The sequence below is a fragment of the Lycium barbarum genome, chromosome 12 (assembly GCF_019175385.1).
Source record: "Lycium barbarum isolate Lr01 chromosome 12, ASM1917538v2, whole genome shotgun sequence".
Lineage (NCBI taxonomy): Eukaryota > Viridiplantae > Streptophyta > Magnoliopsida > Solanales > Solanaceae > Lycium > Lycium barbarum.
The window spans coordinates 58,759,172-58,784,920 of record NC_083348.1 but is presented as its reverse complement, the minus strand read 5'-3'; the positions used below and the strand labels follow the sequence as shown (position 1 = coordinate 58,784,920).

General features: G+C 35.5%; 3 protein-coding genes across 3 annotated transcripts; 1 reads left to right on the top strand and 2 right to left on the bottom strand.

The window, feature by feature from the left end:
• Positions 1–8,350: 8,350 nt before the first annotated feature.
• On the bottom strand, positions 8,351–13,014 carry LOC132623652 (delta(7)-sterol-C5(6)-desaturase-like). The gene is made up of 3 exons (XM_060338431.1): positions 12,642–13,014; positions 9,542–9,847; positions 8,351–8,784 (listed from the first exon to the last, which is right to left on the bottom strand). The coding sequence occupies exons 1-3, from the start codon at positions 12,856–12,858 to the stop codon at positions 8,492–8,494; spliced, it is 816 nt and encodes a 271-aa protein (XP_060194414.1). The 5' UTR covers positions 12,859–13,014; the 3' UTR covers positions 8,351–8,491.
• Positions 13,015–13,823: 809 nt separating this feature from the next.
• LOC132624287 (uncharacterized) lies at positions 13,824–19,845 on the top strand. Its single transcript, XM_060339090.1, has 4 exons — positions 13,824–14,046; positions 14,284–14,497; positions 14,807–15,679; positions 19,476–19,845. Exons 1-4 carry the CDS (start codon positions 13,824–13,826, stop codon positions 19,843–19,845), a joined length of 1,680 nt encoding a protein of 559 aa, XP_060195073.1.
• Positions 19,846–22,032: 2,187 nt separating this feature from the next.
• LOC132624286 (serine/threonine-protein phosphatase 7 long form homolog) lies at positions 22,033–24,231 on the bottom strand. Its single transcript, XM_060339089.1, has 5 exons — positions 24,001–24,231; positions 23,539–23,721; positions 23,013–23,456; positions 22,506–22,605; positions 22,033–22,399 (listed from the first exon to the last, which is right to left on the bottom strand). Exons 1-5 carry the CDS (start codon positions 24,229–24,231, stop codon positions 22,209–22,211), a joined length of 1,149 nt encoding a protein of 382 aa, XP_060195072.1. The 3' UTR covers positions 22,033–22,208.
• Between the last annotated feature and the right edge of the window lie 1,518 nt (positions 24,232–25,749).

The following is a 25,749-nucleotide window of genomic DNA, read 5'->3' as shown; positions in this document are numbered from 1 at the left end:
TTGCATGTCATATCAGATTCATCAGTTGGGTAACTTGTTGCAACAGGTTAATTATCTGTTGTCCAACAGATGCATAACTTGTTGCAACAGATGAATGTGTTGTTGCAGCAGATTATAAAAGTTGTTGCAACACCTAGTCATCTGTTGTGTTCTAATGCTTACAACTTCCTTAGGGGGGTTGAAAATATCAACACTCAATTTTGTGTTGTTCCTGGCAGTGAACCATCTAAGAATTCTTGGATAGGTAACTTCTTTGGAGTATTCCTTGACTTGATGCCTGAGGTGAGGAATGGCTTTAAATGCCCAAGCCTAGAAAAAAAAGATGCCATCAAAAATCAAAATAGTGATTGAAATAAAAAATAAAAAAAAATAAAAAAAAGGTAAAACATTAAAGAAAATTTACCATGAAAGCCCAAGGGAAGCCATATAGGTTTTGTGTCTTCCCCGTTGGCTTCAAATCCTTCATCAAATATTCAACAGTCAAGCTAAAGCTTTGAAAACCCCAGGCATAGCTGTTGAAGGCATCATAGTCCTCAGCAAGTTTAATCAATCCAAGCGATATGTTGTAGTTTACGTCTCTTGCCCAAAGAACACTATGCACAAACCAAACTAAGCACAGTGCCTCCTTGTGCTTTTTTGAGAAAGTTTTGGACTCCAAGTCTTGCAATAATTTCTTTTGAGTGTAGCTCTTTCCCACTAAGTTTACCAAAGAGACATTATTCTTAGCTTTGGACCCCTTCGCTTTCTTGTCTGCCTTGGGAGTCCGGGCTGGCTTGGTTAATACAACAGTAGGAAGAGGCTCATAAGGATAACATCTCAATCCGGTAACTATGGAAAACTCCTTCATGCCAAAGCAAACCGGCATGCCACAGTGATTGATCCAAATCTCATCCTTTCTATCACAAATAATCTTACGCTTCAAAAGCTCAGAAACCATTGTCATTTGAAATCGGGCACTGGTATCTTCAGGCAAATCTAAATAGAGCCCAAAGCAGCTAGCCCTAAAGAAATTCTCCAACCCCTGCTGCCGGAGAATGCCCTTGAAGGTGTCAAAGCTCTTGCCCATGGTTGATCTAACCACAAAATTACCAGACAAATCCTTATTTCCATTCAGCGGCATCGTCACGCCATACTTTTCAATGCTGAAACTCTTGACGACCTCCGCAATCGAAGGTCTATTGGGATCTATGGCAATACTAGAAGACTCAACAAGATTGGCATCCACATTATGTTTCTTTTTTCTTCTTAACTCAGCCAAGATTTGATCTGTTGATTCTTCTTCTTCTTCTTCTTCTTCTTCTTCTTCTTCTTCTTCTTCTTCTTCTTCTTCTTCTTCTTCTTCTTCTTCTTCTTCTTCTTCTTCATTACCATTTTCAGTTTCTGCTTCTTCTTCACCTCCTTCATCCCATCTAGCTCCTTCATCCCCTTCATCTCCTTCTTCTTCATCTCCTTCTTCTTCACTTACTTCTTTTTCATGTCCTTCTTCTTCATCTCCTTCAGCATTTTCTTCATTTTCTTCATCTCCTTCAGCAGATTTTTCATCATCTTTTTCACTTTCTTCTCTAGTTTCTTCACTTTGTTCATTTTTATCACTTTCTTCTTCATGCCCAACAAAGGTTTCGTGGGTTTCCTCTCTTTCTGAAGCCCCACTTTCACTAACTCTTTCCTCATTTGTTGATTGACAAATAGCAGTCACAAGTTTATCTAATGGTGTTTGCACCTTAGCTCTTTTACTAGTTTCTCCCTCAGTTGGTTTCTCTCCTTTTCTTTTAACTGGAGCCATTTTATCTACACACAGGAGATAGAAAAAAAGTTTTAATTGGTTAGTGCAACATTCAAAGTAAAAAGGGAAAAGGAATATGTTGCAACAAGTAATCAGTTGTTGCAACAGATTAATAATATGTTGCAACAAAATACGAAGTTGTTGCAACAACTTATTACTTGTTGCAGCAGAATCTTAATCTGTTGGAAATAGAAAAAACAGTTGCAACAGCTTAGCAACTGTTTTGATTTTTTACAACAGCTTGTTAATATGCTACAACAACTGCTTCAGTTGCTGCAAAAACCTCAACAATTGTTTTGATTTTATCCAGCAGCTGTTGGATAAAATCAAAACTTTTCCTAAACCATAGCATGACAACAACAATAACAGCAAAAACATCTAAATTTAACTACAAAACATCTATATTTCACTACAAACACACAACCATCACAAATCTCACTCACAACTTAAACAAAATACACCAAAACCATGCAACCTCAGCAGATGTTTGCAACTGTCAAACAAGTGCTGAATTTGCTGCAACAGGTAACCTCAGTTGTTGGAAAACATCAACAAAATTGCAAGCCTTTTTTTTCGAAATAACAAGGAGAAAAAGAACAAAAACAGCACCAAAAACCATAATTTCACAACCACAACCACTATTTACAAACTCACAAACCCCAACAAGTGCAGCAAATACACGAAACTACAACAAAACAAACAACATTCAAGAAAAACTCATGCTCTTCTTCATCTTCTCTAACCAAAATCATCATTTTCACACTCTGATTTCAAAACCCTAACTTTTGAACCAAGTGAAAAAAAAAAAAAGTTTAACTGAGAATAAATAGACAAGCGACAGCAATGGAGAGAGAAAAAAATGAGCAGCAGCAGCAGCAATGGAGAGAGAGGAACGACCAACAACAATGGTGGTCACTGGTCGCCGGTTTTGAACAGCAGCAACGGAGAGAGAGAGAAAGAGACGAGATGAACTGAAGAACTGCTCTTTTTTAAAAAAAAAAAATGAAGTAGTTGGGGTCGTGGGTTGGAAGTAGTTTTTGTATAATGTGTGTGGGTTGGAAGAAGTTTTTGTATAATGTGTATGGGCTTTTGTGTATTTTGTAAAAGATTATAAGTTTTAAAAATTATAATTCGGTCCCAATTTAAGTTAATCACATTTTTAAGACAAGTTTGACCTTGGCTGGTCAAACTTGTCACCATTTCTAATTACAAGACTTTTTTGTCACCACAAGTTAAATGTTCCGAGAAACATTTTCGTACAAAACACACCCTAAATTGCTAAAGAAATAGGATAGGTCTATGAAATATGACATAAGTTATTGACCAAGTGAAGAAAATGAGGGAAAACTAAGGGTTTGAGAGAGATGAGGGTCCGATACTTTGTGTTTGAAAAAAATCAAACGAAAAAGGTCATAAATACTCCTTTTTAGTTTAGAATAACCGTGTGTTTATACATATTGCATTTTTACTTATTTTCTTTACTAGATAGATAGTGAAGGGAGTAAATAATATAAAAATATAACTTCAAGGGGTAAATAATACAAAAAAGTAAGTTCAGAAGGATCCTAATTGACATACAAAAAGTTCAATTCTATCAAAATTAATTTTGTTTGTATATCTTGTTTGAATGAATTGATGAATTTTTCTTAACATATATTGATATAAAACTGGGTATGTTGTTGTTTGTTGTATATTGACATAAAAGTTCAGTTTTAATTTGAAAAATCCAAACAATAAAGTTATTTAAAAAAAAAAATACACAGTCCGGCCAGGCCCGCCTTTTTGTAGAAAAACCTAACCGTTGGGGCCAACGACCAAATACCCCAAAACACCCCTTACCCCTTCCAAAATTTATTTTTAACCCTCAAGTTTATAAAATTACACATTAAGGCTACCACATTTTTTTTTTTTGTATAATGGATAATCTTCCCCTCCTCCTCTTACTCGAAATCGATCAAACAAATCCGGTGTCATTTTATTTGAGCGAATAACTGATGAAAACGTTCGACGCCCAACATGTGATTTAACATTTAAGCATGACAAACAATATGGTTCAGATAATTGCATAGGCACTTGAAGCATAAGCACCTAGACATAGATTGAATTGGATCGAAATGAAGAAACAAAGGAAGAGCAAAAGTTTGTTCTTAGAATTTGAACTCAGATGTAGTCTTTCTTATTAAATTTATGAATAAGAAAAATCATGTTTGTATGTTTTCAATTTGCAATATTATCAATTTAAGTTTGAAGTTTCTTTTTAAATTTGTATCCATTTACATTATTATCAATTAAAAACAATCATTTTTCTATTCACTTTACAATTTCTCACAAATTGGTACAAGGTTTTAAATATTAACTTTCGATCTATAAATTTTTGTGCAAAAAAACGTAGTTCTTTTATTAAGGTTAATTTTAAACTATTAATTTTATTAAGCCGTTCTTGATAACAGTGCATCATGAGTCGGCAGGATTGTCAAACGTCCTCTCAAGTTCGATTACAATGCAATATATATAACATGGTAAAATAAATAATTGTCTTTTCTACATCTGCTTGCCACCTCATGCATAAGAGGAATTTTTACAAAAATAGCCAGTCGAATTTCACTTTATCATGAGTCAGACACGCACCCAACGATAGTTTTAAAGAGTCCGAGCAACACATATTAGAAATATGCATGTAATTAAAAATATGCATGTAATTAAGATATTGAGAAGACTAAATTATTGACTCTATTCTTGATTCATGATTTAACTTTTGACATGAAGGTGGATAAAAGTTACAGCTGCTGCTCTTGAACTAGAAACGGCTAAGAAACATTTTCAGAGATCATAGACATTGTAAAATTACTAAAAAAAGTCGTACATGCCCTAGTGATATCTTACATACTTGATTTTGTTTGACAGTTTAATGAGCTCCAAAATAAGGTTTTGTATTTCCCCTATTGTGCATGTTCTTTTCACTTGGACATTAAAAGCTAGTCTAAGCTTAAATTGTGTTTCTGTTTGGTATGAAGGAAACTATTATCCAAGTAAATCTTTTTAAAGGAAAAATTAAGTGGGTTTCTAAAAATAATAAGTGAGTTTCTCACTTATTTTTTAGTGTTTGGTAGGTGAGTAGAAAATATATTCTTACTCTATTAGCTACTAGTTTTTAGCTGATCTTTATAATTCTCTTACTCCGCTGTAAATCTATCATGAAATTAGATTGTTATTAATTTTTTTAAAATAAATTATTTCATACGCAAACTTTTCAAAAATTGCTGTTAGACAATTTCTGGATTTTTTTCATAACAAATTTTTTGACTGAAGATTGATAAAAGTAACAAGTTCTCAATTATTTTAGTCACAGTCTAAACATTTGATTCTAACATAAATAAGAAAAAATGTATCTACAATACCTATGACAGTGAATTATTTTTCTTCAAATAGGTATCAGAGTCTAGTTTATGAGATTTTGAGTAATTAGTATTTTTTTATATTGGTATCAAAGCTAGATTGACGAGAAGTGGATTAATAACTAGAAGTTGGAGAAATATGATTCGATATATGATGAACAGAAAGTTCTTCAGCAATTGAAGATTGGGGAGAAGCAACCAACAAAAAAATGTAGAAGATTGGAGAAATTTAGTATAGTTTTTTTCAATTCATGTCTAAATAGGAATTGTAGTCAGAATTATATATGAATCAGATTTTCAATTTCTAGTTAAAGTAGGTTTTCGTACTATTATAAATAGGGTGTTGCTAGTTATTTTAATGTTGGAGAAGGGTAAAAGAATTGCGTACAATTCTACTCTTGAAACAATGTAACTAGAATAGCGATGTGAGTTTTAAAGTTTAGAAAATTATGTTTCGAGTTATAGGTTCTCTTATTACTTTCTCTAAATTGAAGAGAGAAAAAAAAGCGTTTAAAGATAGGGATAACTCGCTTAGTGCCACGATTAGTACAAGGAAAAATAATAAAAATAGGTGTCAACATATTTTTCTAAGCTCGCTAATACAAAATATTCTTATGCACCCTACAAACTTTTCCATAATTGGCCATATTAGGAAATAAACGTCATAATCCTAGATAAAAGAGTCATGCACCTAATGACTTAATTAAGTTCCTAAAATTGCATGAATAATACCAATCATGGACCTAGTCGGCTAGCTTTTAATAATCCTCACCGACAAAGTCAGCCAAATCGGCGTTGTTGGCATAGTCGGAAGGCTTCTACCAATCCTTCGACCCTCTTCGAACCTACTATAGTAACTTCTTCGAACATATTCCTCTAATCCTCTTCAAACCTACTAGCATTTCCTTCTACTTCAAGCTTATTCCTCCGAACCTATTCAAATCTGCTAGTACGTTCTCTAAAACTATTCGTTGGACCTACTTCCATCGGCTAGTACGTCCTCCAAAGCTATTTCTTCTAAAACCTGCTATTAATTCCTTCAAACTTTTTGCCTTTGCCCTTCCCTACAAAAAAAAAAAAAAGGTAATTTGCGAATGTTGAAAGTTGTAATTTGCGGGGGTTTTAGCCTCCTTAAGTAATTACTGGAGGCTAAAATCCCCTCAAATTGCAAATTTCAACCTTCGCATATTAACCTTTTTTTTTTTTTTTTTTTTTTTTTTTTGTAGTGTTTATAGTAGAAGTCTGCGGTATGCCCTGATTTATGGGAAAAGCTTCAAAATTTATCTGCAAGAGAGGTCTAGTGCCGTGATGATCATGATCATAGAAAATTGCAACAGTAATAGATGGCGGTTCCCTTACTTTCCCTTTCCTATTCCTTTCATCATCTCAGAGAATCGAATAGACTTCGCTAAAGAAGGAAGCGGATTCAAACCTAAAGTATATTTTCGATTTTCAGTATTGGAATCTCGTAGACTCTTCAGAAAATGAATCACTAAAAATTCTTCTTCTATTTTGTGGATACACACTTTTCCGGCGTGCCGACAGGAGCAGGTGCACTTCCTCTACGGATTGAAACAATCAAATTCAAGCAACATGATAGCGGCTTTGTCAACGTATTTCTTGAGATTCGAGCTTCCTTGATTTAGGACTATGACGTTGTTCGAGTTGCTGAAATTATCTTCTAAGTAAATTCAAACATCCCTTGTTGTTTTATGGGTTGTAACATTTTACAAAATATCACCGGTTAAGACGTTCACTAACCAAGATAGTACCAAATTGTTTCACTTCTGCCAAAGGTTCCGTAGAAAGGATCCTCCGACATTGTAATGGTGCGCCATTGACAAATCCAGTTTTAGTTTTCTCTAATAGGACAATGTAGATCTCTTTTATCCATTGGAAGAAGGAGGATCCATCAAAAACTCAGTTAATAAGCCTGATTGATGGCTTATCATCTCGGCTTCAATGATACAAATCTAGTTCATACAATTAGGATCCATACTGGACGGAATATGTATTGGAATAACTGGAGAAAAGCCGGAAGCTAATCGGTCAGAAGGTTGGACAAAGGGAGAAACGGCGAGTAATTCAAATTATGTTTTAGCAATTCATTCTAAAAAAACGTATATCAACAGTATCCTAGTTTCGAAAGTACAATTATATATTAAAACATTGCTTTCGTTGTCCAACATATTACTTTATTTGAATTACTTTTGAGCAAATAGCTACTACGAGCGACTAAAACGTCATAATAAGCAAATAGACAATAACTTTTCACAAATTTAGCATATCATAATCTATTAGATATGGAACAACTTGAGTCAAAAAATTTATTGTCCCACTCATTTTTGTTGATAAAAGAAGATAAGTAGTTAAAGCAGCGTGGTGCGTCACAAGGTATTAGTTTGTAGCGGGGGAATCCGCCCTTTCGGCTACCACAATAGTCTATTCCATCGCTCCCCCTTTCATGTAAAGTAGTTACTACCTGGGTCACAGAAGATGTTTTTTGCCCAATAGCTACATAAAGACATATTCCATTTTGACCTTGTTGATTGAGAATCCTAACAGGGTTACTGGAATTGTGGAGCATTGATAATTCCTTTGTGCACATGTGAAGAGCTAGTCCGCTACATCAGATTCCAGAATGGGGGAACCAAGAGGGGCAAACAAAGTTTTGCTGGCTCTGCGGAAAGTCACAAAAAACTGATCATACCATTTGAGATATGAGGGGTTTAAGGTGTTCATAATTTTGAAAGAAAGATATATGATGCTGCAATCAAAGGTATTTTTCGGATTGCGACCCTACTCCCAAATAGAATTTCCTTTCTAAGTCCACGAGATCTTTTCTCTTTGAAACTAGGATCTCTTGCTTCTTTCCTCAATAGATCAAGTACATCCAAGGTAAATCGATCTGAATATCTGCAATAGTTGGTGCTCGAGAGACCGCCTCACAGTTTTCTAAGAATAGTAATTCTCAATCTAGTCCTGTCGAGGTAGGAGATGAACATATATATTCTCAAAGAAAAGAATAAATATAGGAGAGTTCGATGACGATTGAGTTGATAGAAAAACTTGTCCAGAAAGTTGCATTCTTAGGTAGTGGTTAGGATATCTACCGAATAATTGATGGATAATTATGCAAAAGACAAAAAAATAATTGTACGAAAAAAGAACATCTTAAGAACTACACATTCTTTTTCTTTTTTCCTGCATAATTATTTTCTGTTTAAACATTGAAAAAACACTAACAAAATTTACATCCATGAAATGCACACACGATAATGAATAACGAGACCGTTGGTTACAGAGATGAATGTTACATTTTCTTGACTTCATCTTCAACAGGATCACGAAGAGTTCCAAACATCCAGTCCATCCATATTGTGTAGTGACCATAATTATGGCGGTACGTAGTATGGTGGATGGTATGGTAGCCAGCACCCATTACAGGCCAAACTTTCGCATGTATGCAGTCATGGATATTTGCCGTCCATATGGCTTCTATGAATAAGAGAGCTATGTGTGTGGTAAAATGCACAGGTAACAGAAAAAGAGCTACTACGTGTGGCACTGCCTGTAGTATTCCATCCAATGGGTGGAATGCCAAACCTGATTTCCAAAGCAGCAAGTCATTCATGTTAGTGGTTAACTTGGAATAGAACTCCTGAATTAAGATACATTTTAAGAGAAACTTGGATAATTGAATATCATACAAGCTCGAGAGAAAGTATCATACAATTAAATATAGAGAAAACCTATCATTACTTTATTGGACTAAATTAACGTGTTAGCCAGCAATCTGGTGAAGATTTGACAACCAATTTCCTCGAACATGTAAGCTATGGAAATAGGTAAGACACTTCCTTGTGTCACAAGGTCCTAGCATGGTTACAACAGGAGTAGCAGTCTCGTGATGTATCATTATCTAATCTCAATGCCATGCAGTTAGATTTTATAAGGCATTGAGATGGTGATGAGATGTATGAACCAAGTCAAGCTTTTTGAAACTAGATTTTATCTCGGAAAAACAAAAAGATAGTGGATGAAGAAATTCCAGTAAATTGTTTTCTTCCAATACTATCTAATACAATTTAGCATTAATAAAGAAGGACCAATAGTTGGTCTCTAACGCAGTTAACAAATATACCCACTTCATCCCCTCCGATCCCCTCTAACCAAATAAGGGAATGGCGTATGACCAATTATTGAGATGTGAAAGTTTACACCATGAATTTCATTCCCAAGAAGCTATTATATTTTCCCTCATATAGGAAACGTCGAAGCACAATTAGGAGCAAGAAGCCTACCAAATGGGGCAGCTACAAGTTTGTTTCAAAATAGACCATAGTCATGAGATGAAACTTACCAGCAAATGGGGAGAGTGTATTCTGCTTGTTGTAAATATGATGTGTAGCATGAAGATATTTGTACAGAGGTTTTATGTCATGCAACTCTCGGTGCATCCAGTAGATACCAAATTCTACTATTACCAGATAAACTGCGACATAGATAAGGTAGGAAAGCCATCCAACATCGCTTATTCTTGAGAAACATTTTGTCCACCCACTTTCAATCATGTACTCGGAAAGTGATGGAAAGGCACAGTACCATGGCATAGCCTTCATGGCAACTCCTATTTGCAAGAGCATAGCTCTATTTGAAGGGATGGCATCTGCAATCAGAATGTTCATGAGGGTGAAATTTTTGCATTCTCTTCCAAACCAAAATCAGATGGGAATATTTTGAGAAATACGAAATTTACTTTCTACCAAAGCATAGCATTAAATAAAGTAGTCATATTCATTGAGAAATTGATGGCTTAGAACTGAAAGAGATCATCAATCAATATGAATTGCTACTTCAAAGTTGTCCCATCCACACAAAAAATTAAGTTCACCTAGCATGTCCTAGAAGATTGATATTAACTTGAATCCACTGGCTCTTGGTGTCCATTCTTTTCAGCACCAATAACTGGTAATTAAGGTGCCATTTGGTCATGCAATTTCAAGTTTGATTTCAAATTAGTGTTTGTTTATCCCATTTTGAATAAAACTTCAACTTGAAATTCTGATTTCAATCCCAAATTCACCTCAAAGGTAGAATTTCAACTTCGAATTTGTGATTTCAAATTTTCTAAACTTTAAAACTTGGCCCATAATTTTAAATTTTGTAAAAAAAATCCATATTTTATTGCAAAAGTAAGTACCCAGCCATACTTTACTCCCACTCTAGCAACCCATAGTTATTGAAAACGTAACTCTTCCATAAAACCACCATTTCCCTCTCCAAACCCAAAAACCAGCTCCTCCAAATGACCACACTTGCTTAACCCATATTAGGGGAAATTTTGATAGTTTTCACAAACTGTGGGTTTCATATTTATGAGAAATAGTACAAAGTTTGAAATCTAAATTACATGTCCAAACAAAATTTCAACTTCAAACCAACCTAATTTTAATTATTTCAAATCATGATTTCAAGTTCATGTCGAGATGCCTACTATATTCAACCATTAACCTGTCTACTATAGAGCAGTTCACTTGCCTTCATAAGACACAATATGCTATCATAGTCTCAAACAGTGAGAAATGTTTATTCCTGTCATGCTCATCTGGTCAATGTTAAGGTGTCATAACCTAAAATTGGAACTAATTAATCATCACTATTAACCAAATAAGTAGCTTTAAGCCATGAAACAAAATTGACATTAGACAAAGTCCTCTGTCTCTATTTTTGGCAATTAGCAAGCAGGTAGGCAGAGGGGGCAGGTGGTTGGGACAGATCTGGCTATTCAAAAAGGTCCTTTTCTTTTCCAAATTAGAGGATAAACACTGAAACCTCAACAACAACAAAAAACCCAATGTAATTTTACAAGTGGGTCTTGAGAGGATAGAGTGTACATAGATCTTACCTTTACCTTCTCAACGTAAAGAGGTTGTTTACGATAAACCCTCGACTCAAAGAACGGTGAAAAAAAGGCAGTAGCAATAAGCAAAACAATAACAGGATAATAAGATGACCGAGGCTAAAGAAACATCACGTAATAATAGCAATTTGAAAATAAGGAAATACAAGAATAAAGAGAAAAGGACATAAATGGTCCCTTAACTATGAGAGTAGGTTCAAAATAGTCCCTTAACTATGCACTTAACGGTTTTGGTCCTTTAAGTTTGCCATAAGTTAACAAAAATGGTCCCTCAACTATGAGGGTTGGTTAAAAATAGTCCCTTAAGTATGCACTTAACAATTTTGGTCCTTTAAGTTCGCCAAATGTTAACACTTTTAGTCTCCGACAAAATATTCATCGAACTCTGTTTGTTAGATTTGACGAGAACTATGAAAAAATTAGCGAGAACTCACATTTGGGTGTACGCATTACTAAAGAAAAGGCCAAATACCTCCGGATAAAACCGACGGGCATCAGTCGGTTATAGAAAAAAACAGAGAAAAAACCTACAGACTTGATAATGTCAGAAAATAGTGTTTCGGAACACAAAGACCAACGGACTCTGTCGATTAAAACCGAGGGAGTCTATTAGCTAAGTAAAATACACCAGACCTTATTAATAAATTAGAAATAGCAGAAACTACAAAAATTATCACTACTAAAAACAAGCGAAAAAAATGATGGACGGAAACCGATGGATAAAATCGAGGGACACTATTTTTTTTTTTTAGTTTTTATTATTTTTTACGAAAACCAACGAACGCCCGTCAATTATTTTCAAGGAAAATGTGCGGAAACTATTTTTGTTTTTAAAGAATCACTATGATGGAAGAATTTATTTTCAGGTTTTTAGTAAAAATGAGTCTAGTGTATTTTACTTAGCCGATGGAGTCCGTCGGTTTTAATCGACAGAGTCCGTCGGTCTTTGTGTTCCAAGACACTATTTTCTGACATTATCAAGTCTGTAGGTTTTTCCTCTATTTTTTCCTATAACCGTCTGATGTCCGTCGGTTTTATCCTGAGGTATTTGGCCTTTTCTTTAGTAATGCGTACACCCAAATGTGAGTTCTCGCTAATTTTTTCATAATTTTCATCAAATCTAACAAAGAGAGTTCGATGAATATTTTGTCGGAGACTAAAAGTGTTAACATTTGGCGAACTTAAAGGACCAAAACTGTTAAGTGCATACTTAAGGGACTATTTTTAACCAACCCTCATAGTTGAGGGACCATTTTTATTAACTTGTGGCAAACTTAAAGGACCAAAACCGTTAAGTGCATAGTTAAGGGACTATTTTGAACCTACTCTCATAGTTAAGGGACCATTTATGTCCTTTTCTCCAGGAATAAAACTAATACTTTGAGAATGGGAAAGAACTACACTAAAACCTAAAACCTCATTTAGCAGATTCTATTTTTTTTTTCAATTCCCCAGAATTGGCTTTAAATCTACATCAATATACACATATGATACACATGAAAGGGTCAAAAGAAAATTCATCAAAGAAAATAGATATTACCTTTAGGGAGATAAACATTGCGCTTCAAGTAATAGATGTAGAAGCACCAAAGAAAACCAGAAACAAAGTAAAGGAGAACCCCACCAATGTAGTTCCTGAGCCATCCTTGAAACCAATGAGGGAGTGTTCCCCACCATGATTCAGGCAAGAATGTTCCAAGAACTATCCTATTGTAAAACGATGTTTCTTCAACAAACAAATTCAAGTAGTCGTCCATCTCTAAAGGGGTGTAGCAGATACTAGGGTATGGTAGGAGAAGGAAGAATTTTTAGAGAAAGAGACTCAGTGGAGACAATGTACACGATCGATTGAGAAAATAACAAAAGAGGTTTATGGGGGGGGCACCGTGTGTTCCGTTCTGTCAAGTACATGTGCGCATCAATTTATTTAGATTCCCTTCTTGTTGACTCGTCACGTGTGATGTGTAGTGTCGGGAATTTTTTACCAAAATAAGCTATTATTTAAATCAATTCATCAAAATAATATGTTTTTAATTTTTTTTACACAACTAGCATAAACGTATTCCTGAGTAACGTATTAGGCATTATTTTATTCAAAAATTCTGACGGAAAAAATAGTTGGGGTTTAACGGTGTTAAAAGCTAATTCGTGACTGTGAGTAACGTATTATGCCTAATACGTTACTGTCAGTAACGACTTTAGAGAATCCATATACGAGCAATGCTTCTACGTAATCTGACATTGATTGATGTTAAAGTCGTAACTCAGAGTTACGATTTTAGGATAAAACGTAACTGACAATTACGTTTCTACTCAAACTAGGCACGGGCAATCGAATCTTGCAGAGAATCCTGCAAATTGGGAATCCTTCTGATTGATTTGACTATAAAACGTGATCAATAGTTACGTTTTAATTGTAAAACGTGACACACAATAACGACACACTGCTAAAGTCCCTCTTCCTCATACTTTTTGAACAAACCACAGATCATTATAAAATATAGTGTATGAAACGAATGTTCAAACACATTCCAACAATTTTCAGCAAAGCTTCTACTTGTGTGGCCTATTGTTGGAACAACACTAAAAAATTCAACAGGTATGAGTTAATTAAGTCAAATATGTTGTAATATGTTAAAATAATACTATAGTTTTAATTTATTTTTTTGTTATATTAATAATAATAATAATAAGTGTCTTATTTTCGCGTGTAGGAGTAAAGATGGCCAATTTTGAACATAATGTGATGGTTTCTTTGTATTGGGGTGGCGAAATAATTACTGAAATGAATGGATTCAGGTATACTGAAGGTGCCAAAATGATTGTTAGCATGTTTATTTCAACGAACTATGCTGAATTGGTTGAATTATTGCATGAGAAGATGGGGACAAATAGTGAAAATATTCAAATTGATATTTCTGGAAAATATCCATGCTCATTTCAAGGTAACAATACAAGGTTCATTGAGTTTAAAATTGAGAATGACCAGTCCTTGCTACAATTTTTCGCCATACCGTAAAAATTTGCGGATAAGATCGATATAAATATTTTGGAGATTTATGTAAAGACCAAACCAACAAATTAAAATAATGTATTTCAAATGAGTGGTCAGCATGGTTATCACATGAATTTATTGGCTCAAAATTATGGATTTGCTATGGCCAGTCTGTCTCATTTTGCAGAACCGATTATTCAACCATCATTCCAGCAATTACCGATGCACGACAATCCAAATTTCTATAATCAATCTCACACCAATGTGTCATCATATAGTGCGACGCATGGTTGCCGTCAATCATTTGGTGCAGGTCCTAGCACGCATGGTCATCGATCATTTGATGAAGGCTCAAGTAGTCAAAGACGTACTAATAGTAGCCACGGAGAATATGAGGCCAGGTAAGCAACAAATTAGATTTTTTTCGATAGCTTGGGTTTATATATTTTCAACAAATAAATTAGTCAAATTATATGTACTCCCCAGAAGATATTTGTATCGCCAATTGTTGCACTTTTACATGTTTTTAGTTGTTGCTTCAATTATTTAGTGCTAGAATAGGTTTATTAGAAACCTCAAAATTGTTGCATTTTTTAACTTTTAAATGTGTTCGTACTCGTATAAATTTTCTGCTAAGAGAAAAATACTTGCTTATATATCCTACAATCTTACTACAATTTATTAATATGGTTTCTTCCTTTTCTCCATAGAGAAGTTGAGGCCAGCGTTGATATGTATAATGATGCAAATGCTGAAATTAGCTCTGAAAATTCAGAGGATGACGACCCTTCAAGAGAGGATGAAGAGAGTGAAAGAGAAAGTGAACCTGATGAATATATCGGCGATAGTGGAGATTTACTTCAAAATAATATTGGTGTAAATCCTCATAATCAATTTGGTCATGGTGTGTCAGAAATTCCATGTCATGATATACCCTACTTTACGACATTGGAGAGCGAAGAAGATATTTTCATTTCTACACGAGAATCTGAGATGGGATGTTGTTCAGCTTGGTTCGAGGATGCCAACAAAGACTTGGAAAAGAATATGTATTTTAGCAGCAAAGCAAAATTGAAGCGGGTCGTGACGATTTGGAGTTTGCGCAAAAATAAAGAGTTCGAGGTGGTAACGTCAAACAAAAGTCTATGGGTTGTGAGATGCAGGTTTTATAATTTATTAGGTTGTCTATGGTTTCTTCGAGGCCGGAAGGTTGGAAATAACCTTTGGAAGATAGGAAAGTATGTTGATAATCATAGATGTGAGACTGAAGAGCTTACGACAGGTCATGTCAACCTAGATACCAATTTGATTGCATCCTTATTTCTAAACCAAATTCGAAAAAATCCCAAGTTGTTAGTAGTAGATGTCATGGCTAGGGTTCACGAGAAATTTGGTCATCAAGTGACATACAGGAAAGCGTGGCTTGGACGTCAACGCGCATTTGAATTGGTGTATGGTGACTTTAAAAAATCATTTAGTGAGCTTCCTAAATTTTTTGCAGCTTTTCAGCACTTTAATCATGGAACAGTTGTGGAATGGAAACACGAAGAGTCTACGAGTTCACTAGAGGTAAAAACTTTCAAGTTTGTATTTTGGGCTTTCAAGCCATGCATTGATGGATTCCAAACATGTCGCCCTGTTATTTCAGTAGATGGAACTCATATGTTGTTAGACCCCGTATTTTATACGTCGAGTTATTCGCGAAGGAATCGACGTGAGGTAGAAACCTCAGATTTTTAATTTCTAAAATAGACCTAATCGGTTATAAATTTTACTTAGTGTAAAAATGTTATTGGAGATTAGGAACTACTTAATTGTGGTGTTAAGTAAAAATTTGTGACAATAATGAGCCAACAAGAGTATCAAACGTCCAAGGTAAAAAGGATGAATCAAAGTCATCTAAAATAAGGCTAATGGAAGACATACAAATGTGCAATTAAATGTTGATTCATCCACTACATTTTCAATATATTGTGGACAATTAAATTGGAAGGAAAATACAAGTTATATTCGGCCATAAAACTGAAATTTGGAGGAGAAAAGTTGGAGCATACAATTGAATATTTGAGCATCTACTACTTTATGAAAGTATACATTATTTTAGGAAGACATCACATGGTGGAGGGATCCCTTTACATTAAATATTGCTCATCCATCTTGGCATGATTACAATAGACAAAGGGTGATGTATGAATCATTCACCACACTTACAATTGTCTTGTAAACAATTGAAAAGAATGAAGAAAGGAGAGACAAGGGAAGTAGGCTAGCCGAAAGTGAAGGGAAAGAATTAGAAAAAATTTAAGTGTAAAGTTAATGGAATGACTCATGCCATAAGTGGATCATGGGACCAACTTGTAAGAATCATATTTGAACCAAATAATGACCAAGAGATCAGCCATCACAATTCATTTCTACTACACAACACAAAGAAAGAAAAACCTAATTCTAGAGAGAGAAAATCTCTGCCAAGGGACTGATTTTTGAGCCCTTTGAGTCTTGATCCATAAATTATTTTCCAAGGTGTTTCAACCCTTTACAAGGTCCCTAGAACGTGAAGATAGTCTTTGGAGCAACAAGAACCATTTTCATCTCAAATCACAAACTCTAGCCAAGTAGAGAAGTCAAGTTGTCAAGGTAAGATCTAACTTCTTTTGCTTGTATTAAGGGTGATGTAGATGATTAAATATAAGTTGTATACATGAAATGATGTGTGTTGATGTTGGAACATGATAGTAGTTAGGGGGTTATATGTGTTGATGTTGAAGTATGGTTGTAACTTGATGAACATGAATCGCATGCATAAAATCATGAAAGTTGGTGTTGGAATGTTAGTTGGCCGTAGGGACTGTTTTGGTGGAATTAATAGACTGATTTTCTTTAGTAAATATGGTTGTTATTATCATAGATCTCATGGTAAAAAAAAAAAGAATGAAAAGAATTGGAAGGTTAAAGGTGAAGTTATGTTAGTATGAAAATGATTGAATCTATGATTTTATGTGAAGTGATGTTGAAGCATGTTGAAACCGTTTGTGGACTGTTTTGTGAGGAAGTTAGTGAACTGTTTTTACATGATATTTTGATTGTTATTATCATGAATTTTATGATGGAATGAAGGTGTTTAATGATTGGAGTTGAAACTAAAGTCGTTTGTGAGTTGTTACAAGAATTGTAGAAATGACGATGTAGCTTAGTTGCGTATGAATTGATGTTGTACTTGTCGTGTGGATAGCTGGTCATAACCTACTGAAATTATATGAAAAGAAGACATGAAATAATGTGTAAGAATCATATGTGGTTTGCTTAGTATGTTCGTAAACGTTTGCAAGAATTTCGAACATTGTTTAGGGACTGTTTTGGACATGTTGTTGGACTGTTTTGGATATGTTGTGGTAATGGACTGTTTTGGACTTGTTGTTTTCATCAAGTTGGAAAAAATAATTATAGTTAAGAGTATACATCATGTTGTCATAGTGGTTGGGCTGTTATAGAATTGTTTCGACGAAATAATATGACTATAGATTAACAAGAATAAATTGGATGTGTCATAATCGCATGTACACTATTATCTAGTGTTGTAAGGTGCGGGCTGTTTTGACACGTTGTTGTTATTGAACTTCGAAGATTAATGATAATTAAGATTATGCTTTGTATTGTTTGTTGGATGGGCTGTTATAAGTTGTTACATGCAAACGTTAAGGCTACGAACTATTAGAAGTAACTTGAGAATGTAGTAGCCGTATGTGAATCGTTATTGCATGTTGTGAATGTGGGTTGTTTGGAATATTGTGTGGGCTGTCCGGATTGATATTGAACATATAATTATTGATGTTGGGCTGGTTATATGTACTTGGTTTGGATACAAGAGCAAACGACGCCTAAACATCTAGAAAGGAGTTACTAACGTTAGAATACGTTTTGACTCTCCCCGTAACTTAAACGTAGTTGTTGACATCTTAATATAGGTTGAGATATTATTGGGCAGCGTATACATATTGTGAGACGAATAAGCGCTAAAGGTATGTGAAGCGAACCCTTCTTTCATTTTGGCATGATCGTTGTGAAATGAATATACGATATATATACGATTTCAAAGGAAACTCCTATTCCTAGAGCCACTAGGATGGCTATTGATTTTTGATTCCCATAACTTATGTTTTGATTCATCTATATTAATGTGTACACATGATTTCAAAGATTCATTTTGATATAATCCACAGGGACATCCGAAAGGTATATGAGATGACTATTATTTGAAATTGCGAACGATGGTTCGTGTTGACTATTCTATTGAGTCTTTAAAAATATTTTGAATTGCATATAGTTTCTCACTACTCTGCTCGTGCATATCTCAATATATCTTTCACCGAGTCCCGGGCCGGGTATGTTATCGTGCACACTTTCACTGTATTGTTCGCCGAGTTCCTCATCAAAGGGTCGGGTACAATATATATATATATATATATATATATATATATATATGTATATTCTGAAGTTATGCTGTGTTATGAAGTTATGCTGTGATATGAAGTTATGCTATGTTACAGAGATATGCTGTGTTACGGAGATTATATTATATTCTGAAGTTATGCTGTGTTATGGCGCCAGAGACGGGGTGGCGACCATGTTCACCGAGTCCCATAATGGGGCCGGATATGATATATGATGTTGACATGCATGATTTATGTTTCGATAGCAAGTACTTGGCATTCTGGTTATTGTACTCATTTTCTGTACTTCTTATTTCAATTATGATCCCGTTTTCTGTATTTCATGCTTTACATGCTCGGTACATATTCCGTACTGACCCCCTTTCTTCGGGGGGCTGCGTTTCATGCCCGCAGGTGTAGACATTCGCTTTGGTGATCCGACAGCTTAGGATTTTCCCCTTCTGCTATTTTGGAGAGCTCCATTGTTCCGGAGTCCAGACTTTGGTACAAATCCTTCTCGGATATATATTTATATGCCTATGTGGACTAAGGGTACGACGGGGCCCTGTCCCGTCATATGTTACGTTACTGTTGATACTCTTAGAGGTCTGTGGACATATGTGTGGGTTGTGTATGGGTTCTGTGATATGATATTTGTCCATATGATGGCAGCCTTGCCGGCTTGCATATGATAGTGTTATATGATGGCAGTCTTGTCGGCTTGCGTATTGTTTCATGATAAGATCGTTATAAGATCCATATTGAGTTTGCTGTGAAATGAATATGTAACTAAGGAATATGTATACGGGTGTCCACGTCGGGCACCAGTCATGGCCTACGGGGTTGGGTCGTGACATATGTATGGCAAATATGACATCAAATTATTAATTGTTGTTGGAATTGACGGAAATGATAACACTCTTCCTCTAGCATTTGCTATTGTTGACAGGGAGTCGAAAGAGGCATGGAAATGGTTTTTTAGGAATTTGAGCGCACATGTGATAAAGGATAGAGAAGATATATGTGTGATCTCTGATAGGGCAAAAGGAATTTTGGCTAGTTTATCGGAGTTGCAGCGGTATCAAGAGCCTCGGGCCTACCATCGATTTTGCCTAAGGCATCTTAAGAGCAACTTTCAATCTCTATATCCAAACAAGGACCTCAGTAAACTGATGTGGAGGGCTGCTTCAGCCTATCAAATAAGGAAGTTTGAAGCCTTGATGTGGGAAATTAAGGAAGAAAATGTTGAAGCATATCAATACCTCATGGAAATTCCCCTGGACAAATGGACAGTTAGTCATGATGATGGAAAAAGATAGGGAGTATTGACAACAAATCTTTCAGAGTCGTTCAACGGAGTTCTGAAGAAAGCACGAGGCTTGCCTGTCACTGCTATGGTTAAACTGTCAGTGGGGCAAACTGTTGAACGGTATACTCGTAGGTCTCAAACAGCGCAGCAACTTCTGGAGCAAAATGAACTATGGACGGGGAGGTTCAAAATGAAGTGGGAAAAGAACTATGAAAGTTCAAAAAGGCACTTTGTTTATGATTGGAATATACCCACAGGGGTATATGAGGTTAGATCTATGCAGGTTGATGGTACGGGTGGTAATCCTCACCGTGTTTCACTGAATGAACAAAAATGTGATTGTGGAAAATGGGCTAATTTGCAGTTTCCATGTTCACATGTCATGAAGGTTACTGAAAGAATGGGAGGATTGGCTAGAAATTTTGTCAGCGAGCATTTCACAATAGAGAATTATGCTACAACATATTCTGGGTCATTCTCACCAGTTGGGCACGAGGCGTATTGGCCATCTCCAAGTTTTAGAATGACAAGTAATGAACTCTATCGTCGTCCCAATCGACCAAGGACAACTAGAATTCCTAATGAGATGGATCGTGGTCCTGCAGTATATGGGCGAGCTTGCGGGTTGTGTAGGCAAACTGGACATGATAGGCGTCAATGTCCAACCCGTAGTCAAACTTAGTGTTAGTCGAGTTTGTCAAGTTATTATATTAGTTCATTAGTAATCAGTTATTTTTTTATTTTATTTTTACTTCTTTATTTTATATGATCAATATGCTCAGTTTCCTAAATTTTATGTAGGAGTGATCAATACGTGTTTCCTAAATTCTCTACTATGTATACTTAAGCATGCACATCTGACAGGAGCTTAATTTTCTTGTTAACCAATTTTGGAACCTTTCTGAAGATCCATTTCCTAAATACTACACTGCATGAGATGAGATGAATATAGCTCTAGACTATAAATGAGACGAATATAGCAGAAAATCTAAGTCTCTTCCAACAAGTATTTGGCTAGCCTCGTTACATAGAAATATTCATCTTAGACATCTCTTCCAACAAGTATTTGGCCAGCCTCATTACATGAAACTTTTGTGAAGTTCAGCACCTGTACTAATCTTTTCTAGTTCTCGAAAAATTAACTAAATGCATAACCAGTAGAAATAAACCAGCACCTGTATGAATAAAGTGAAGTTCAGAATTTGTATGAATAAAGTGAAGAAATACATATAAATGCCTCATGGAAATCTTTTCATAAAATTTCACTTCTTTGCACCATAACTGAATACAAAAAGCAAAACAAAGACTAATACCCATAGCTGTTTCTTTTCCAGCTTCAAAACACCACCAGCAGTGAGCCAAAAAAAAAAACATTCCAACTAAATGGACATGAGCCCGTTTGGATTAGCTTATTGCTTTTGACTTATAAGCTAAAAGTCATAAGTTAGAAATTCTAACTTATAAGCCAATCCAAACAGGCTCCTAGTCAATACCAGCTCTGCAAAATTTTCTTCAGTACATAAAATAAGTAAATAAACTGCTCATGGATGATCAAAAGAAATACACATCTTGAAGGTTAATGTCAATCATGACTTGCTAGCAAAAACCAAATACAATCATGACTTCCAATTAAAACTTCTTTGCACCATAGCCAATACATCGTTGCGAAATACAAAAAGCAATAATAATAATAATAATAATATTCCCAAGTCACGTGATGTTCATTTCTTAACATCTGTAGTATCTTGGTTCTTCTTTTTGAACATAAGACTTCATTAAGCAGTGTGAACTGCGTCCTGGCAGTGCATTACTACTAATGGGATTTATGGTGTGGGCTTGATACACCAACTGAATACATCATAGCTATTCTTTTTCCAGCTTCAAAACAACACCAGCAGTGAGCAAAAAAAAAAAAAAGATCATTCCTACTAAACTAGATCAGCGAGATTATGTGCCTTCATCTTACTTACAAGCCAAACTATTAGTGATGCATTCATTTCTTTTTGCTTCTACCTTGCTGCTTTTTACTTCTACCGCGCTGCTTTTTAATCCTACCATGCTGATCAAGAAAGTGAATCCCGGTCGCACAACACTTACGAATAATTTTACGTTTCTGCCTCATTGATGGTTCACCATCCACTTCTTTATTGGAATCATCCAACTCATTACCTAGTATCTCAATATTGGAGTCCTGCCGATCATCTCTATTAGTGGCCTCAGGGATATCGATGGACATTTGCACAGGCGATGAGTTGAAAACAGGACCATTCTCAACAAATATATTCTCAAAAGACGAAAGACTTGGATCTCTTGAATATTGTGGAGTTTGTGGCGTCATGTATGGCACAATCTGAGTAGTTGTTGGTTGATATGTCATACCTGATGCCTGAGTGAATTCGTGAGTGTCGCCCCTTGAAGTGGAACCAATATTACAATTTGTTCTTGCTGGGTCATCTTCCGGGACTGCTTGGGCATCTTCCTGATGCATTTCATCCATTTCAATAGACACTTGACCTCTCTTAATAGCACGTTCCCTCCTACCAGCAACACCACCTTTTCCTCGCCTACGAACAGAGGGACGTATATGGTCAGCATGTAACCTATCTTTTTTATAATCAGCTTGTAAATGAATTCTATTAGCCTCGTGCACATATGTCAAGCACTTTTCACCTTCACTCCGCACCATTGCACGAAACATATAAAATTCCTCAAATAATGGCTGATCACCGAGTGATTTTGCTTTATCAACCACTGAATGAATATAACGCACCTGTGTGAAACCACATCAAAATCAAGCATCTTTAGAATAGTACAGTAATACTCTGTCCCAAGTGCATTTTCATGGAACCAAACAGTACCTTTTTAACACAAATTTTCTTGAGAATTATAGGCAGAGCATGCATCATAGTTTCAAAAAGGAGAAAGAGGTGGTTAGTATATCACAAGTTGTAATATACCATCTATCAAATAGTTTACCTGAAACTAAACTTAAGAACCACTAGATTAATTTATACATGATCAGTTATTTGGTAAGATCTTTTAACCGAAACAACAAAGACAAAGGAAGTTATTAATATGCTGCAACTAGTGTAGAACTGATTATCTGATACAGTTTTAACATTGCATATACAAGAAACATGTAAGACTGTTGAACCAAAATAAATATGCACCACTTACCATTGCTTCATAAGTCGTTGCATTAGGCACATAACCTTGTTGCCGCTGAGGACGCGAAGTAGGATTACCAATAACAAGACGAGTAATGCGTCTGAACCAAACAAGGTAGGGGTCATCGTACCGAAGTGGTTCATGATTGACCGGCGCATTAATAATGTATCGAAGTCGTTGGTGCCAAAATGGCAACCATTGTGCATGCTCCAATTCCCAATTTGTATTTGGCCTTCCCCGACGATCGTGGTTAAAATGTGTGGGATCAAATGGAAACGGAGTTGGTGGTATCTCCTGTATCATTCCAAATTGCCTCATAACTCGATCAGGCAAGTGAACCTCGACAACATCCCAACAAAATATTGTGACTCTAGCACGCCATATATTTCGTCCAACACGACAATAATCGGGAAGGCTCTCAATTAATTCATCAGAATATGGTTCCCAAATAAACTAAATGAAACAAATAAATCAAATGAGTCCTTACAATTACAATATACATGAAAATTAAAACAAAACTAATACAACATTGTACCTGATCCTCCGTCATGGAATCAAGTGCATCCCTAAAAACTTTCAATACATATTGGGTAGCGTCGGTCCAACTAAAATGTGCAAACCATCTAGTAGCGCGTGGACCCCTAGGTAAACCAGCATTCGCGTCCCTTTGTGCTAATATCTTGGGCCTGAGGACAGTAATTCTCTCCCATGCCCAAACCTGAAAAAAAAACGCTAAATTCAGCATCATTTAATGCAACTGCTGCAGTAAACTAAAACGATCAACATCATTTTTTTCATTATAGCAAAAAGGAAATAAAAAAATCTTATCGTTTAGCTAGAAAGAAAATAAAGAGAACTATATGTATACTCTGGGAGGAGCATTCCATGTAAGAAGGTTAGAAAAATCTAATTAGAAGAAAGAGAACTATACGTTTAGGAATTGAACACGTTTTTTTATAAATACAGTTAATACTTTTATTAATATTTTTAGGTATACCTGTAGTAGTGGTAGGAATCCTGCTATCTCATGTTGCTTAGCCTGTGAGGCCTTACAAAGATAGTGATACAAGCACGCTAGGGTCGCACTACCCCAACTGTAAGATCCTATTGTGTTGACGTCCTCGAGCATAGGTAAGTACATAAGCTTCAAATTACTTCCAGATGTATCCGACATCATCATACCAGCAGTCATCCAAAACATATAACATCTAGCCTTCTGATTGACCATATCTTGTGTTGCCGTGTCAAGTAATTTTGGATGACGTAGCATGTGTTGATTAAGTGTAGATACCTTGAGGCTATTTTTTTAAAGTCTCCAGGAAGTGGACTAAAACCTAATAATCTTTGACAAATGTCTTTCCAATCCTCTGTGCTCCTCGCCAACTCATTCCCAAGTACTGGATCACCATTCACGGGTAAGCCATACAACACCTCTACGTCTTGCAAGGTGATTGTCGCTTCTCCCATCCTAAAGTGGAACGTATGAGTTTCAGGACGCCATCTTTCAACTAATAAAGTAATCAAACTACGATCAATAGTAGATCGATGAGATCTATAAACACCATACAATCCCGATAGTATAATCACTTCCAAGACTCGTGTATCAATTGGATGTTCCTTTACGAAGTCCCAAAAATTTCCATCCCATCTCCTTGTATTCAAAATCACATTATCCTTTCCATCCCATATATCCCGTGACCTATGGGTGAGTTGTTCAGTCAATATGGACGAGTCGAGTGGACCCGGATCCATCTGATATGCATTATTTTCCGCCATAAAACAAAAATACCTACACAAGTGAATATTTTCTATGAAACTTCTATGCTTGTTTTGCCTAAAAAATGTGAACACCACATCTTCTTAAGGAAGTGAAAAAACAGAGGAAAAAACTCCATATCTTCCCAAACGAAAAACACAGAAACAAGAATACTACATTTTTTTTTTAAGATAAAGGGGGAAATTCGTCATACCATTATCTTCTAATCCAGAAATTGAAAGTTTGAAACGTAACCCAGAATTCTTCCACTATACTAGTGTGTGAAAAAACACATACCTTAATCACAGTATCCTGTTCCAAGCTTCTTGATCGATTTTTGCAAGCAAAATCGCACAAAAATACTGAGCTTTGAAAGTTTCACATTTAAAATTTGCGGCAAAAAATCGAATAAACATCATAATCTATATCATCGGAACAAAATCAATTTGCAGAGATAGATAAAATAATATATGGATCGAGTAAATTTTGTTGTTCTCTTGGTGATAGTGATGCTAGGGTTTAATTTTGAAGAGGGGTTTTAGGTTGAAAAGGAAATCTGTTCAATATCTATTCACATATATTAGAAAACATTGAACGACGTCATTATTTTAAATGAAGAGACAACTAATAGTCGTGGTCTTCGAATACGTAATAGGCATAAATCGTTACTGTCAGTAACGACTTTTACTTTAACGCCGTTCACTTATTAGCTGTTTTTCCCGTCAGAAATTTTGAATAAAATAATGCCTAATTCGTTACTCGGGAATACGTTTATGCTAGTTGTGTAAAAAAAATTAAAAACGTATTATTTTGGGGAATTGGTTTAAATAATAGCTTATTTTGGTCAAAAAATCCATTAACGGAGCTCTAGTGACAAGTAAGTGGACCCTATGTGTTCAAATTAAAATTCGTGAAGAATATCGCTATGTACTCCCTTTGTTTCATAAAGGTGGTTTTTAGCTTTGGCAAATTCTTAAGAAATTGCTGACT

Coding starts and splice junctions, on each gene's coding strand:
- LOC132623652 (XM_060338431.1), bottom strand. CDS start 12,858: ATGGACGACTACTTGAATTTGTTTGTTGAAGAAACATCGTTTTACAAT. Junction 9,848..12,641: donor CAATGTTTATCTCCCTAAAG/GTAATATCTATT, acceptor TTCTGATTGCAG/ATGCCATCCCTTCAAATAGA. Junction 8,785..9,541: donor TACACTCTCCCCATTTGCTG/GTAAGTTTCATC, acceptor TTTGGAAATCAG/GTTTGGCATTCCACCCATTG.
- LOC132624287 (XM_060339090.1), top strand. CDS start 13,824: ATGGCCAATTTTGAACATAATGTGATGGTTTCTTTGTATTGGGGTGGC. Junction 14,047..14,283: donor ATATCCATGCTCATTTCAAG/GTAACAATACAA, acceptor CTCATTTTGCAG/AACCGATTATTCAACCATCA. Junction 15,680..19,475: donor CTAGAGGTAAAAACTTTCAA/GTTTGTATTTTG, acceptor TATTGTTGACAG/GGAGTCGAAAGAGGCATGGA.
- LOC132624286 (XM_060339089.1), bottom strand. CDS start 24,231: ATGGTCAATCAGAAGGCTAGATGTTATATGTTTTGGATGACTGCTGGT. Junction 23,722..24,000: donor GATTCCTACCACTACTACAG/GTATACCTAAAA, acceptor TTTTTTTTTCAG/GTTTGGGCATGGGAGAGAAT. Junction 22,400..22,505: donor TGCAATGGTGCGGAGTGAAG/GTGAAAAGTGCT, acceptor CTCTGTTCGTAG/GCGAGGAAAAGGTGGTGTTG.